This window comes from Cottoperca gobio, unplaced genomic scaffold (genome assembly GCF_900634415.1).
Source record: "Cottoperca gobio unplaced genomic scaffold, fCotGob3.1 fCotGob3_371arrow_ctg1, whole genome shotgun sequence".
NCBI lineage: Eukaryota > Metazoa > Chordata > Actinopteri > Perciformes > Bovichtidae > Cottoperca > Cottoperca gobio.
The window spans coordinates 1,182-17,500 of NW_021166967.1; the positions used below are offsets into that span (position 1 = coordinate 1,182).

The following is a 16,319-nucleotide window of genomic DNA, read 5'->3' on the forward strand; positions in this document are numbered from 1 at the left end:
TTCTTCTTCTCCTCCTTCTTCTCCTCCTCCTTCTCCTCCTTCTCCGCCTCCTTCTCCTCCTCCTTCCCCTCCTCCTCCTTCGCCTCCTCCTCCCTCTCCTCCTCCTCCTCCTCCTTCTCCTCCTCCTCCTGCTCCTCCTTCTCCCTTCTCCTTCTCCTCCTCCTCCTTCTCCTCCTCCTTCTCCTCCTTCTCCTTCTCCTCCTCCTCCTTCTCCTCCTCCCTCGCCTCCTCCTTCCTCCTCCTCCTCCGCCTCCTCCTCCTTCTCCTCCTTCTCCTCTCCTCCTCCTCCTCATCCTCCTCCTCCTCCTCCTCCTCAGAATAAGCATCATACCGAAAATGCCACATCTTCATGTTTCATGTATTTCTCAGTTTGTGCTCCGTGTAGCTCGTCACACGTCTTCTATCCAGAATGTGCTGATACAACACTTCACTGTGGAGCAAAGAAGGAAAAACACACCAAGACAATAAAATACTTCAGGCCACATGTCCTCATTACTAATAACTGTCTCTCTATAATGTATAACATTAATATTTATATTACTAACATATATATCAATACTATCACTACCAAACTACTCATTATAACACAGGTTAAAGTACACGTATCCTCCCCGATGATGTTAGTGTGGGATCAACTGTGTGTGTGTGTGTGTGTGTGTGTGTGTGTGTGTGTGTGTGTGTGTGTGTGTGTGTGTGTGTGTGTGTGTGCGTGTGTGTGTGTGTGTGCGTGTGTGTGTGTGTGTGTGTTTAGTTCCATATCTGGGAAGTGAGCTACTAAAATCAGAGTCTTCAGGGTCTAATTTTAGAGTGTGTGTTTTATTGCAACACCAAGGACACACACACACACTCCAGATGTTTCCTATTGGACGAGCCCGGGGAGACCAGGTCGCAGTCAGCCAGCTGGGCTGAAGCTGCGACACCAATGAGACTCAGAGGAGGCAGAGATTGAATGTGAAGCTGGGAGGAGTTAAAGGAGCAGTCATATTTATGTGTCCAGTACAAAGATAAGCTGTAGTTAGCTTAGCATAAAGACTGGAAACAGGGGCAAGAGGACTACAGAGGAAATGCACTTTCTTTGTCTGTAATTATGTTTGTGTATAGAACCTGCATCCTCTCGTGGAATATAACAAAGTGCTTTTATTGAAGAAAAGTACAACTTTCAGGTATTTACTTTATTTTTTACAGTTAGTATTTACATTTCTTGCAACTTTATACTCCACTAAGATATTTATTTATAATATTTCTACTGCACTAAATTTGTTTTAAAGCTTAATTTAATTTACAGATTTAGATTATTAATTTAAAATAAAATAAACTAATAATTTAAGGATGTGTTATGTTAAATTAAACTACCCAGCAGTATATAAAGTAATTAAAATAATCTCCACCTCTACCAGCTGCAACTAATTAAGTAATTAATGAATGCACGATACAATATATAATTTATAAACTAAAAATTGTATATTACACAACTTAATGATGAAATAACATAAATGATAGCATTATTTATAATTAGTAAACTTAGTAATAATGATCATGTTGTAAAACGCTGCTGCCGCCTGCTGGTGCACACACAGACTGACACTGAACTCCATTTAATATTCATTTAATATTTCTCTTTTCATTTTCTTTTTTATTTAAGTAGTTATTAAGTTAGTTGTTTTTTTTACATAAAAAATGTATTAGAAGAATTTGAGTAATACATTTTAAAAAAACACATTATATGTGTTTCTGAATTATTCATCACTCAACATATACAGTAGGTCTGTTTTACTTATTACTTATTACTTACTTTATTACAGATGTGAAGAACCTTTAACAGCATCATAAAACATTAATAACTTTATTTTTAGATGTTATGTTTGTCCATGTACTGACAAACCTGTAACTAAAACTAAATATTCTCAGAAATAAACAAGCCATCAGACTCTGAGGATCATACACGCAGTTCTATAATTAATAAAAAGTGAATTAACAGTAAAAAAAAAAAAACTTATTTCAATTTCTGCAGTATTCTTTTTTTCCGGGGGTCTCTGCATGTGAATCCTTGTTTACAAACAGTATGTGGAGTTAGATGGCATCTGTGCAGGAGCTGCAGGTTCCATCATTTCCTCTTGCTCTGCCTCACTGACGCTCTGCTTCCTGCTGCAGGGGAACATGTTGCGGAGCGTCTGTCTGAAAGGTGAGTAGAGGTAGAAGAAGAGCAGGGGGTCGAAGCAGAGGTGCAGCACGCTCAGCAGCAGCGTGGCCTCCTTCCCCAGGAACAGCTGCCTCTTGGTGTGGCAGTCTGTGATCACTTTGGTCTGCGACAGCGTGTACGGTGTCCGCACCATGTGATAGGGCACGAAGCTGAGGATGTAGGCCAACGCCATGGCCGTCACGCTCGCCGCTGCCCGCCGGACGTCCCCCCAGAGTTCGGGGTGTTTGCGGCTGTTCAGGAGTCTTCTGAGAGTCAGGCCGCTGGAGAGCAGCACGACGGCGGAGGCGTTGAGGAACAAGGCGGTGCAGAGGATGACGGTCAGGGCGTGCCAGTGGAGGCTGAGGTCCTTCTTCAGAGACGAACAGCTGAGGTATCGCTGCTCCTGCACACACAGGTTTTACACTTTTTATAAATAGCAGTTTTTAATGGACCAAATGTATATCGAGGGTCAGCAGCAGCAGTGTTTCCAGTCAGCAGTATTACAGTACCTGTATGTGCTGTATGGGCAGAGCCATGTTGGGCACCATGATGAGCAGCAGCAGCAGCCAGATGACCAGCGACAGCAGCCGGGCGAAGCCGACCTCCTGCAGCCGCAGAAAGCTCAAGTTGTGGCAGTCCTGCAAGGGAAGACACACATCAGCCACCAGTACCACAACACCACCAGCACCATCAACACCCCCAACACAACCAACACCCCAACACCATTAAGACCCCCAACACCACCAACATCACACACAGAACCAACACCACCAACACCATTAACACCACCAACACCATTAACACCCCCAACACCATTAACACCCCTAACACCACCAACACCACACACAGAACCAACACCCCCAACACCACCAACACCATTAACACCACCAACACCCCAACACCATTAAGACCCCCAACACCACCAACACCACACACAGAACCAACACCCCCAACACCACCAACACCATTAACACCACCACACCACCAATACCAACACTCCCACCACTAACAACATCATAAACACCACCAACACCACAAACACAACCAACACCACCAACACCACAAACACCACAAACACCACCAACACTACCAACACCATTAAGACCTCCAACACCACACATACAACCAACACCACCAACACCATTAACACCACCAACACCATTAACACCCCCAACACCACCAACACCATTAACACCATTAACACCCCCAACACCACCAACACCATTAACACCCCCAACACCACAAACACAACCAACACCCCCAAGACCACCAACACCACCAACACCACAAACACCACCAACACTACCAACACCACCAACACCATTAACACCACAAATGCCACCAACACCACAAACGCCACACACACAACTAACACTACCAGCACCCCCAACCCCACCAACACCATTAACACTTCCAACACCACAAACACCAACACTCCCACCACTACCAACATCATAAACACCACACATACAACTAACACTACCAACACCCCCAACACCACCAACACCACAAACACCACACACAACTAACACTAACAACACCCCCAACACCACCAACACCACAAACACCACACACAACTAACACTACCAGCACCCCCAGCACCCCCAACCCCACCAACACCACCAACACCACAAACACAACCAACACCACCAACACCACACACACAACTAACACTACCAACACCCCAACACCACCAACACCACCAACCACTTTCTGATTATTCACCTTCTGAATAATTTTAAAATATGATCCAAACTTCTGAGCCCCTCATATGATACTTTTCTAAATATATTAAGAGCTCTTCTACTCTGTCCAAGTGCTGCTGTGAAACCTGGACACTGAAAATAGTTCCAAAGTGTAACCCTAATGAATTAAATACACAATAATATTATTAACAATAATAATGATAAACAACAACAATATATTTTTTTAGGAGGGTGCAGGTACAGCAAATGAGCCCAGTGTTCATTTTTAGTAACAGAAGTAAAAACATGTAAAAATAAAAAGGATGAAGTCCCACTAAGTGAGATTCACCCTAAAGTATCAAAAGTCAGGGGTAAGATCATCTCGCATACGTCTCATGTGAATAAAATTTGTAGAGCACGCCAAAGAGAGCTGGAGGAGGCTATCATTAATCTAGACAACCAACTCTTTTCCACTCAATCACCTGATATATTTAAAGAACGGATGGGGCTCCAAACAAAACTTCTCCTAACAAGAGAGGCTGAACGACTCCTTCTACATTCACGAGGGTCTATATATGAACATGGAGATAAGGCTGGCCGTCTCCTGGCCCACCAATTAAAGGCTAGGCTGGCCTCGAATCAAATCACCCAGATTCGGGATGAGTTGGGCTCTCACACTTCTGACCCGGGAGAGATTGATAACATCTTTAAATCGTACTTCTCTCGTCTCTTCACGTCTGAATCCCCTGGTAGCGAAGATCAGCTACTTACATTTTTTGATAAACTAGATATGCCCAAGATTTCGACTAATGACCAACAGATACTAGATGCCCCCCTGCAGCTCGTTGAGATTAAAGAGGCAATACAGTCCATGAATAGTGGCAAATCACCGGGTCCTGACGGATACCCGGTAGAATTTTATAAAAGATTCTCAAATCAACTGACCCCATTACTATTAGATATGTTTAATATCGTCGTACGACCTAGGCTCACTGCCACCCACCCGTATGCAAGCCTCTATCTCTCTGATCTTTAAGAAGGGCAAGGACCCGTTGAACTGTGCATCATATCGCCCAATCTCCTGTCTGTAGATGTGTAAATACTCGCAAAGATTTTTGCTCGTCGGTTGGAATCTATTATACCCTCCATTATCTCTGAAGATCAGACGGGATTTATAAGGGGGAGGCACTCCTTCACAAATGTCCCAGCGTCATCCACAGTCCGCCTTCTCCTGCCGAACCGGAGGTCGTCATATCTCTTGATGCTGAGAAGGCCTTCGACAGGGTTGAGTGGGCCTATCTGTTTTCTGTCCTTCGACATCTGGGCTTCGGTCCTGGCCTTATCTCTTGGGTTAGACTTCTGTACTCTTCTCCTCACTCCTCTGTATGTACGAACACCCAGCGCTCCAAATTCTTCCCTCTTTTCCACGGGACGCGTCAGGGTTGTCCGCTTTCCCCACTACTATTCGCAATTGCTATCGAGCCATTGTCAATTGTTCTAAAAGCAGAGAGAGGAATTAAGGGGATTCAGAGGGGGGGATATCGAACATAGGGTCTCGTTATATGCTGACGACCTGCTTCTGTATGTGTGCGATCCTATAGCTAGTAATCCACACATAATCTCACTTTTGACCACTTTTGGTTCATTTTCAGGATGCAAATTAAACATTTGTATGTATGTATGTGAATGTTTCCCTATCAACCAATCGGCTACAGAGTTACCTCCGTTGTTGTTGCCTTTTAGAATATCCAACTCAGGGTTTAAATATCTAGGCATTGCAATAACGCAGTCTTTTAGTGCGTTACGAGAACAAAATCTTACTGTCCTGACGGCAACAGTCAAATCTGACCTACAAAGGTGGGGTCACCTGTCACTCTCTCTAGCAGGAAGAGTTCAGACGATAAAAATGAACATACTGCCCAGATACCTATACATCTTCCAATGCCTACCTATTTTTTTGCCTAAATCTTTTTTCACTGCTATTGATAATATTATTTCCTCATTTATTTGGGCTGGTAAACATGCGAGAGCTAGTAGACCATTACTGCAGAGGGACAGGTCCCTAGGTGGGCTTGGTTTACCTAACTTTATGGGCTACTACTGGGCCACAAACACACATCAGATCATGCTCTGGTTCACTTCGCCCCAGAGTGACTGGTGTCTTGTGCAGGTCAACTCATGTCGATCCACGTCACTTCAAGCCCTCGCGTGTAGCATTCTCCCCCTTTCCCCCTCACAGTTCACATCTATCCCCATTGTAATTAACACTCTAAAGATCTGGGCACAAGTTAGACGTCACTTTGGTTAGCTCACTCTTCCTCAAGCAATTCCTGTCTGTAATAACCGTCTATTTCTACCAGCCACAATTGACCCCCGATTCTCTTACTTGGAGAGGGAAGGCCTCCGCTGCATAGGGGAGTTATACATTGATGGCCTGTTTGCCAGTTTTGACCAACTACGGGTTGCCTTGCATTTAAAAGGATCTGATTTTTTCAGATTCTTTCAACTAAGGGATTTTGTTAAGACCCACTCTCCACAATTCCCCCAAACCCTGCCTCCCAGTGGAGTGGATCTGGTACTTAAAGCAAGAACTTAATCTGGCGCCATGTTTCTTATTTTTATGATCTTTTTTCCTCCGGTTGATGAATCTGCCATTAATAAGATTAGAACTAATTGGGAAAAGGAACTACAGATCACCCTCTCTGATGACTTTTGGAGGGAGGCCATGAGAGCCGTCAACTCATCCTCCAGTTGCGCTAGACTTAGCCTAATACAGTTTAAAGTTCTCCATAGACTACATTATAGCAAGGCTAAGTTCTCCAGGATTTATCCAAATAGATTGAGTGACAGGTGTGATAGATGCTCCCAGGCCCCCTGCGACCTGACTCACATGTTCTGGTTGTGCCCTAAATGATCTACCTTCTGGCGATCTTTCTTCGAATGTATTTCTGAAATTGTAGGTCTAAAAATCTCTCCATCCCCTCATGTAGCTATTTTTGGTAGGCCCCCAGATGGAATCAACTTGACAAACACCCAAACCAATGTCATTGCCTTTACCTCTTTGATTGCTCGTAGGAAAATCCTTCTCTTGTAGAAATCTCCTTTACCTCCCTCTTTTAAAATGTGGCTGAGCGATACTATGTCTCTCCTAAAGTTGGAAACAATTAAGTTTACTCTCCGGGGTTCTTCAGATAAGTTTTATGCTCATTGGAGACCACTGATCAGTTATGTAGACCGTCTCCCCCCTTGATAGAGTGTCGCTGTAGGGATTCTCCCTGTATCTGCCTATAATTCCAATATCTTTACTCCCCTGTCCACCACACATGCAGCCCATGTGACATCCCTTGATATATGTGTTAGTATGTGTAGGTTTACATGTGTGTATGTATGCAGGTATGTGTATATATGTGCATGTACAGTATATCTCAAAAGTGAGTACACCCTTTAGATTTTTGCAAATATTCTGTTATATCCTTTCAGGGGATAACATTATCCTACTGAAACTTTGATATAACTTAAAGTAGTCAGTGTGCTGCTTGAATAACAGTATAGATTTATTGTCCTTTGAAAATTACTCAGTACACAGTTGTTAATGTCTAAACAGCTGGCAACAAAAGTGAGTACACCCCATAGTGAACATGTCCTAATTGTGCCCAATGATGTTGTTTTCCCGCCCTGGTGTCATGTGACTCGTTAGTGTTACAAGGATTCAGGTGTAAATGATAAGCAGGGCTGTTAAATTTGGTGTTTTGGGCACAATTCTCTCTGAATGCTGGACAACATGGCACCTCATGGCAAGGAACTCTCTGAGCGGCTGAAAAAAAGGATTATTGCACTTCACAAAGATGGCCTTGGCTATAAGAAGATTGCCAACACCATGAAAATGAGTTGCAGCACAGTGGCTAAGATCATACAGCGGTTTTCCAGGACAGGTTCCACTCGGAACAGGTCTCGCCAGGGTCGACCAAAGAAGTTGAGTCCACGTGCTCAGCGTCATATCCAGAGGTTGGTTTCCAAAAATAGACGTGCGAGTGCTTCCAGCATTGCTGCAGAGGTTGCAGAAGTGGGATGTCAGCCTGTCAGTGCCCAGACCATACGCCGCACACTGCATCAAATCGGTTTGTATGGCCGTCGCCCCAGACAGAAGCCCCTTCTGAAACCGATGCATAAGAAAGCCCGCAAACAGTTTGCTGAAGACAATGAATCCAAGAACATGAGTTACTGGAACCATGTCCTGTGGTCTGATGAGACCAAAATAAACCTGTTTGGGTCAGATGGTGTCCGGCGTGTGTGGCGGCACCCTGGTGAGGAGTACCAAGACAAATGTGTTTTGCCTACAGTCAAGCATGGTGGTGGCAGCATCATGGTCTGGGGCTGCATGAGTGCTGCCGGCACTGGGGAGCTGCATTTCATTGAGGGACACATGAATTCCAATATATACTGTGACATCCTGCAGCAGAGCATGATCCCCTCTCTTCGGAAACTGGGCCGTAGGGCAGTTTTCCAACATGATAATGACCCTAAACACACCTCCAAGATGACAACGGCCTTGCTGAAGAAGCTGAAGGTTAAGGTGATGGACTGGCCAAGTATGTCTCCAGACCTAAACCCAATTGAGCACATGTGGGGCATCCTCAAGAGGAAGGTGGAGGAGTGCAAGGTGTCCAACATCCGTGCGCTCCGTGATGTCGTCGTGGAGGAGTGGAAGAAGATTCCAGAAGCAACCTGTGCAGCTCTGGTGAATTCCATGCCCAGGAGGGTTAAAGCAGTGCTAGATAACAATGGTGGTCACACAAAATATTGACACTTTGGGCACAATTTAGACATGTTCACTATGGGGTGTACTCACTTTTGTTGCCAGCTGTTTAGACATTAACAGCTGTGTACTGAGTAATTTTCAAAGGACAATAAATCTATACTGTTATTCAAGCAGCACACTGACTACTTTAAGTTATATCAAAGTTCCAGTAGGATAATGTTATCCCCTGAAAGGATATAACAGAATATTTGCAAAAATCTAAAGGGTGTACTCACTTTTGAGATATACTGTATATTATTGTATCTTTCATTTGGTATGTAATTAATGTACTGTTGCCTTATTGCTCTGGGAGAGGGGTCGGTGGGATGGGTTGGGATGGGGCTGGGTTGAGGGAAAGTGGAACAATGAAAATGTCTTATTTGCTGTAATGCACTTTTTCATGTGAATAAAAATATTTTGAAAAAAAAAGTGAAAATATTATAATAATAATATCATAAATAATATTATTCTGCAGAATATTACATTATTAGAGATTATATATACAAATATAATGTATATTTATCTAAAGTACAATATTAACCTCTGAGATGAAGTGGAGTAGAAATAGAAAGTGGCAGAAAATGGAAATACTCAAATAAAGTACAAGTACATCACAATGGTACTTAAGTAAAGTACTTGAGTAAATGTTCCACACTAGATGCAGATGCGACAGTATCTACCTGCAGGTAGCGGTCAGTGATGATGAAGGCGAGGAAGGCGATGGATGCGTAGAGGCTGATGTAGATAGTGACGGCGCTGACCTGGCAGTGAAACACCATGAGGCTCCACGGCGCCGCCCCGATGTCCTTCAGGATCTTAAAGGGCAGCGCGAGCAGCAGCAGCATGTCGGCCACCAGCAGGTTGAGCAGGAACACGCTGGAGCTCTGCTGCTGAAACACAGCAACACACATCTTTCAAACCTGCACAGTATTCCACATTTACACAACGACAAACTACAACACCATGTTTCTAAATCACAGCAAGCTTCTCATTGTGTCTAATCTCAGAACAGGGAAGAAATCCTTATTTTATTCAACCCTCAGTTACCTTGGCTCTGGGGCTGCGGATGAAGGTCCACACAGACAGCAGGTTTCCAGGCAGACTGATGATGAAAATGATGGTGTAGAGGACGGGGAAGGGTCCCATCTGGTCGTTGACGATGCACTGCCTCTCCTCCTCGGCTCCTCCAGCGCTGGAGTTGGAGGCAGGAAGCATCTGAGAAACACAATGTTTAAATCTTCTGTTGCAGGTTGGATGTTGAGCTCGCTGCGCGTCTGGAGGAAGTCTGAATCTATTGCAGCTTCTGTGATTGTGGTTTGGACGTTTAATGTTAGTTGGAAACAGGAAGAGGCCTGTGGGTAGGAAAGCAACTTTTAATCACTTTAATCTGATTCAGTTTCTGAATCTGAGTGACAGCTTTCTACGTGAACACAAGATTTTTGAAGAGTTAAAACCCTTTTGGGGATTTTTATAGATGCAACATGTGATAGAAGCTGTGCTGCAGCAACCTCCGGATCTGAAAAAGGAAGCCAACGCAGAATAGTCTTAAAGCTACATTAAAGCTGCTAACATCCAGTAGGACCTCCTGCTGGATGTTACAGAGGAGTCTCCTGCTGGATGTTACAGAGGAGTCTCCTCCTGCTAGATGTTACAGAGGAGTCTCCTGCTGGATGTTACAGAGGAGTCTCCTCCTGCTGGATGTTACAGAGGAGTCTCCTGCTGGATGTTACAGAGGAGTCTCCTCCTGCTGGATGTTACAGAGGAGTCTCCTGCTGGATGTTACAGAGGAGTCTCCTGCTGGATGTTACAGAGGAGTCTCCTGCTGGATGTTACAGAGGAGTCTCCTCCTGCTGGATGTTACAGAGGAGTCTCCTGCTGGATGTTACAGAGGAGTCTCCTCCTGCTGGATGTTACAGAGGAGTCTCCTGCTGGATGTTACAGAGGAGTCTCCTGCTGGATGTTACAGAGGAGTCTCCTGCTGGATGTTACAGAGGAGTCTCCTCCTGCTGGATGTTACAGAGGAGCCTCCTGCTAGATGTTACAGAGGAGCCTCCTGCTGGATGTTACAGAGGAGTCTCCTGCTGCTGGATGTTACAGAGGAGCCTCCTGCTCGATGTTACAGAGGAGCCTCCTGCTGGATGTTACAGAGGAGTCTCCTGCTGCTGGATGTTACAGAGGAGCCTCCTGCTGGATGTTACAGAGGAGTCTCCTCCTGCTGGATGTTACAGAGGAGTCTCCTGCTGCTGGATGTTACAGAGGAGTCTCCTCCTGCTGGATGTTACAGAGGAGTCTCCTCCTGCTGGATGTTACAGAGGAGTCTCCTGCTGGATGTTACAGAGGAGTCTCCTGCTGGATGTTACAGAGGAGTCTCCTCCTGCTGGATGTTACAGAGGAGTCTCCTGCTGCTGGATGTTACAGAGGAGTCTCCTCCTGCTGGATGTTACAGAGGAGTCTCCTCCTGCTGGATGTTACAGAGGAGTCTCCTCCTTTTGGATGTTACAGAGGAGTCTACTCCTGCTGGATGTTACAGAGGAGTCTCCTCCTTTTGGATGTTACAGAGGAGTCTCCTCCTGCTGGATGTTACAGAGGAGTCTCCTCCTTTTGGATGTTACAGAGGAGTCTCCTCCTGCTGGATGTTACAGAGGAGTCTCCTGCTGCTGGATGTTACAGAGGAGTCTCCTGCTGCTGGATGTTACAGAGGAGTCTCCTGCTGGATGTTACAGAGGAGTCTCCTCCTTTTGGATGTTACAGAGGAGTCTCCTCCTGCTGGATGTTACAGAGGAGTCTCCTCCTTTTGGATGTTACAGAGGAGTCTCCTCCTGCTGGATGTTACAGAGGAGTCTCCTGCTGCTGGATGTTACAGAGGAGTCTCCTGCTGCTGGATGTTACAGAGGAGTCTCCTGCTGGATGTTACAGAGGAGTCTCCTGCTGCTGGATGTTACAGAGGAGTCTCCTCCTGGATGTTACAGAGGAGTCTCCTCCTGCTGGGTGTTACAGAGGAGTCTCCTGCTGCTGGATGTTACAGAGGAGTCTCTTCCTGCTGGATGTTACAGAGGAGTCTCCTGCTGGATGTTACAGAGGAGTCTCCTCCTGCTAGATGTTACAGAGGAGTCTCCTGCTGGATGTTACAGATGAGTCTCCTCCTGCTGGATGTTACAGAGGAGTCTCCTGCTGGATGTTACAGAGGAGTCTCCTCCTACTGGATGTTACAGAGGAGCCTCCTGCTGGATGTTACAGAGGAGTCTCCTCCTTTTGGATGTTACAGAGGAGTCTCCTCCTGCTAGATGTTACAGAGGAGTCTCCTGCTGGATGTTACAGAGGAGTCTCCTCCTGCTGGATGTTACAGAGGAGTCTCCTGCTGGATGTTACAGAGGAGTCTCCTGCTGGATGTTACAGAGGAGTCTCCTCCTACTGGATGTTACAGAGGAGCCTCCTGCTGGATGTTACAGAGGAGTCTCCTCCTTTTGGATGTTACAGAGGAGTCTCCTCCTGCTGGATGTTACAGAGGAGTCTCCTGCTGCTGGATGTTACAGAGGAGTCTCCTCCTTTTGGATGTTACAGAGGAGTCTACTCCTGCTGGATGTTACAGAGGAGTCTCCTCCTTTTGGATGTTACAGAGGAGTCTCCTCCTGCTGGATGTTACAGAGGAGTCTCCTCCTTTTGGATGTTACAGAGGAGTCTCCTGCTGCTGGATGTTACAGACGAGTCTCCTGCTGCTGGATGTTACAGAGGAGTCTCCTGCTGCTGGATGTTACAGAGGAGTCTCCTGCTGGATGTTACAGAGGAGTCTCCTGCTGGATGTTACAGAGGAGTCTCCTACTGGATGTTACAGAGGAGTCTCCTGCTGGATGTTACAGAGGAGTCTCCTCCTGCTGGATGTTACAGACGAGTCTCCTCCTGCTGGATGTTACAGAGGAGTCTCCTCCTGCTGGATGTTACAGACGAGTCTCCTCCTGCTGGATGTTACAGAGAAGTCTCCTCCTGCTGGATGTTACAGACGAGTCTCCTCCTTTTGGATGTTACAGAGGAGTCTCCTCCTGCTAGATGTTACAGAGGAGTCTCCTGCTGGATGTTACAGAGGAGTCTCCTGCTGGATGTTACAGAGGAGTCTCCTCCTGCTGGATGTTACAGAGGAGTCTCCTCCTGCTGGATGTTACAGAGGAGCCTCCTGCTAGATGTTACAGAGGAGCCTCCTGCTGGATGTTACAGAGGAGTCTCCTGCTGCTGGATGTTACAGAGGAGCCTCCTGCTAGATGTTACAGAGGAGCCTCCTGCTGGATGTTACAGAGGAGTCTCCTGCTGCTGGATGTTACAGAGGAGCCTCCTGCTGGATGTTACAGAGGAGTCTCCTGCTGCTGGATGTTACAGAGGAGTCTCCTGCTGCTGGATGTTACAGAGGAGTCTCCTCCTGCTGGATGTTACAGAGGAGTCTCCTGCTGGATGTTACAGAGGAGTCTCCTGCTGGATGTTACAGAGGAGTCTCCTCCTGCTGGATGTTACAGAGGAGTCTCCTGCTGCTGGATGTTACAGAGGAGTCTCCTGCTGCTGGATGTTACAGAGGAGTCTCCTGCTGGATGTTACAGAGGAGTCTCCTGCTGGATGTTACAGAGGAGTCTCCTCCTACTGGATGTTACAGAGGAGCCTCCTGCTGGATGTTACAGAGGAGTCTCCTCCTTTTGGATGTTACAGAGGAGTCTCCTCCTGCTGGATGTTACAGAGGAGTCTCCTGCTGCTGGATGTTACAGAGGAGTCTCCTCCTTTTGGATGTTACAGAGGAGTCTACTCCTGCTAGATGTTACAGAGGAGTCTCCTCCTTTTGGATGTTACAGAGGAGTCTCCTCCTGCTGGATGTTACAGAGGAGTCTCCTCCTGCTGGATGTTACAGAGGAGTCTCCTCCTTTTGGATGTTACAGAGGAGTCTACTCCTGCTAGATGTTACAGAGGAGTCTCCTCCTTTTGGATGTTACAGAGGAGTCTCCTCCTGCTGGATGTTACAGAGGAGTCTCCTCCTGCTGGATGTTACAGAGGAGTCTCCTCCTACTGGATGTTACAGAGGAGCCTCCTGCTGGATGTTACAGAGGAGTCTCCTCCTTTTGGATGTTACAGAGGAGTCTCCTCCTGCTGGATGTTACAGAGGAGTCTCCTGCTGCTGGATGTTACAGAGGAGTCTCCTCCTTTTGGATGTTACAGAGGAGTCTACTCCTGCTAGATGTTACAGAGGAGTCTCCTCCTTTTGGATGTTACAGAGGAGTCTCCTCCTGCTGGATGTTACAGAGGAGTCTCCTCCTTTTGGATGTTACAGAGGAGTCTCCTCCTGCTGGATGTTACAGAGGAGTCTCCTCCTGCTGGATGTTAGAGAGGAGTCTCCTGCTGCTGGATGTTACAGAGGAGTCTCCTGCTGCTGGATGTTACAGAGGAGTCTCCTGCTGGATGTTACAGAGGAGTCTCCTGCTGCTGGATGTTACAGAGGAGTCTCCTGCTGGATGTTACAGAGGAGTCTCCTCCTGCTGGATGTTACAGAGGAGTCTCCTGCTGCTGGATGTTACAGAGGAGTCTCTTCCTGCTGGATGTTACAGAGGAGTCTCCTGCTGGATGTTACAGAGGAGTCTCCTCCTGCTAGATGTTACAGAGGAGTCTCCTGCTGGATGTTACAGAGGAGTCTCCTCCTGCTGGATGTTACAGAGGAGTCTCCTCCTGCTGGATGTTACAGAGGAGCCTCCTGCTGGATGTTACAGAGGAGCCTCCTGCTGGATGTTACAGAGGAGTCTCCTGCTGGATGTTACAGAGGAGTCTCCTGCTGGATGTTACAGAGGAGTCTCCTCCTTTTGGATGTTACAGAGGAGTCTCCTCCTGCTGGATGTTACAGAGGAGTCTCCTCCTGCTGGATGTTACAGAGGAGTCTCCTGCTGCTGGATGTTACCGAGGAGTCTCCTGCTGCTGGATGTTACAGAGGAGTCTCCTGTTGGATGTTACAGAGGAGTCTCCTGCTGGATGTTACAGAGGAGTCTCCTCCTGCTGGATGTTACAGAGGAGTCTCCTCCTGCTGGATGTTACAGAGGAGTCTCCTCCTGCTGGATGTTACAGAGGAGTCTCCTGCTGGATGTTACAGAGGAGTCTCCTGCTGGATGTTACAGAGGAGTCTCCTGCTGGAGGTTACAGAGGAGTCTCCTCCTGCTGGATGTTACAGAGGAGCCTCCTGCTGGATGTTACAGAGGAGTCTCCTGCTGGATGTTACAGAGGAGTCTCCTCCTGCTGGATGTTACAGAGGAGCCTCCTGCTGGATGTTACAGAGGAGTCTCCTGCTGGATGTTACAGAGGAGTCTCCTCCTGCTGGATGTTACAGAGGAGCCTCCTGCTGGATGTTACAGAGGAGCCTCCTGCTGGATGTTACAGAGGAGTCTCCTCCTGCTGGATGTTACAGAGGAGTCTCCTCCTGCTGGATGTTACAGAGGAGTCTCCTCCTGCTGGATGTTACAGAGGAGTCTCCTCCTGCTGGATGTTACAGAGGAGTCTCCTGCTGCTGGATGTTACAGAGGAAGCAGCTTTAAGACTCTTCTGCTTTGACTTCCATTTTCAAACACAGAGGTTTTGATCCTGTCTTGAGATCCAGTAGCTCATGTACTTTGTTTGGCTGTAAACATGTTGGGAACTGAAGTGCGTTGGACTGACAGTTACAGAGCAGCAGGTGACAGACAGGTGGGTGAGCTGAGCTGCAGGATGCAAAACAAATTCTGCGGTCACATAAAAAACCTTCCTGCAGCAGGAAGTCAGAAATCAGGAAACATTCTCTCGTTTACCCCAAAAATAAAGCAGCTTTTCTGGCAGTAACAATAAATACATTTACAACCAGTATTTGTACGATTAAAGTTTGAGGGAGAAGTCATCTGCGACTCCCAAGATGCCTTTCAGCCAGAAACATCCAATCAGAGCTTGAAATTAGGTTTTGTTGTGCCGCTAACAAACTGAATCTTAACATCACTGTAGGAGCCAATTAGCACTCCTGCTATAAGTAGGAACCAATGTTTGTTGACGGTGGTGTTCCGCCGGAAAGCAAACAGTTTTTGACCACATACACACATGCGAAGGTAGCATTTGCTCCCGCAGGCTAACCTATTGTGTGTCTAAATGTCATGGTATGTTTGCTGATGGAAAAAGAAATAAACGGACTGAATGATTAATCGCAAATGTTTGGAATCGGAATCTTTATTTCAGCAGGCAGAACAAGAAGTGCGTCAACTAGAGCAACAAAGCGGAACCCCAGTGGCTTAAAGCGTTGGCTTAGCCTCTACGATCACAGTGTTGAGAAAACAGGTGTTATAATCTGTAGTTTAGATTAATAAAGTTTTGATTTGATACATTCACTTCTTGTTTCAGTGAAGGAGGACCTGCTTCATGTCTGATAATCAACAAGGTTTAGTGATTCAAAATAAAACCTGAAGGAGCCCTTACCTTTCTGCGTCCTCTCACAGGTCCTCCGACCACGTGTTGGACCCCTGAGGACTGGCCAGGCCTCCAGGTTCCCCCCTCAGGTCCTCGGGGTGCGTTTTATTCTGTGTGCTGGTGCAGATCATGTGCTCAGGGCTGAGGAAGCTGCAGACGGATGTGTAAAGTGTTTTCCTGTCTGTTAATGAAGCGACACGCTGCTATTGTCAATCTG

General features: G+C 46.5%; 1 protein-coding gene across 4 annotated transcripts; it reads right to left on the reverse strand.

Moving 5' to 3' along the window:
- Positions 1–1,829: 1,829 nt before the first annotated feature.
- Positions 1,830–16,249, reverse strand: gpr171 (G protein-coupled receptor 171). 4 transcript variants are annotated; one of them, XM_029427775.1, is made up of 5 exons: positions 16,112–16,249; positions 9,710–9,877; positions 9,343–9,549; positions 2,689–2,817; positions 1,830–2,582 (listed from the first exon to the last, which is right to left on the reverse strand). In XM_029427775.1, the coding sequence occupies exons 2-5, from the start codon at positions 9,875–9,877 to the stop codon at positions 2,052–2,054; spliced, it is 1,035 nt and encodes a 344-aa protein (XP_029283635.1). In that variant the 5' UTR covers positions 16,112–16,249; the 3' UTR covers positions 1,830–2,051. The 4 variants fall into 4 exon arrangements, with proteins under 4 accessions (XP_029283635.1, XP_029283633.1, XP_029283634.1 ...); XM_029427773.1 differs by having other exon boundaries at positions 9,343–9,552; XM_029427774.1 differs by having other exon boundaries at positions 9,343–9,552; positions 9,710–10,014; positions 16,112–16,246.
- Between the last annotated feature and the right edge of the window lie 70 nt (positions 16,250–16,319).

What these genes read in the sequence shown, in the direction of transcription:
- gpr171 (XM_029427773.1), bottom strand. Translation starts at nt 9,877, where the DNA reads ATGCTTCCTGCCTCCAACTCCAGCGCTGGAGGAGCCGAGGAGGAGAGG. An exon ending in TCACTGACCGCTACCTGCAG is followed by an intron (nt 2,818 to 9,342) that starts GTAGATACTGTC and finishes CTTCCCTTGCAG; the next exon opens with GACTGCCACAACTTGAGCTT. An exon ending in TGCCCATACAGCACATACAG is followed by an intron (nt 2,583 to 2,688) that starts GTACTGTAATAC and finishes CTGTGTGTGCAG; the next exon opens with GAGCAGCGATACCTCAGCTG.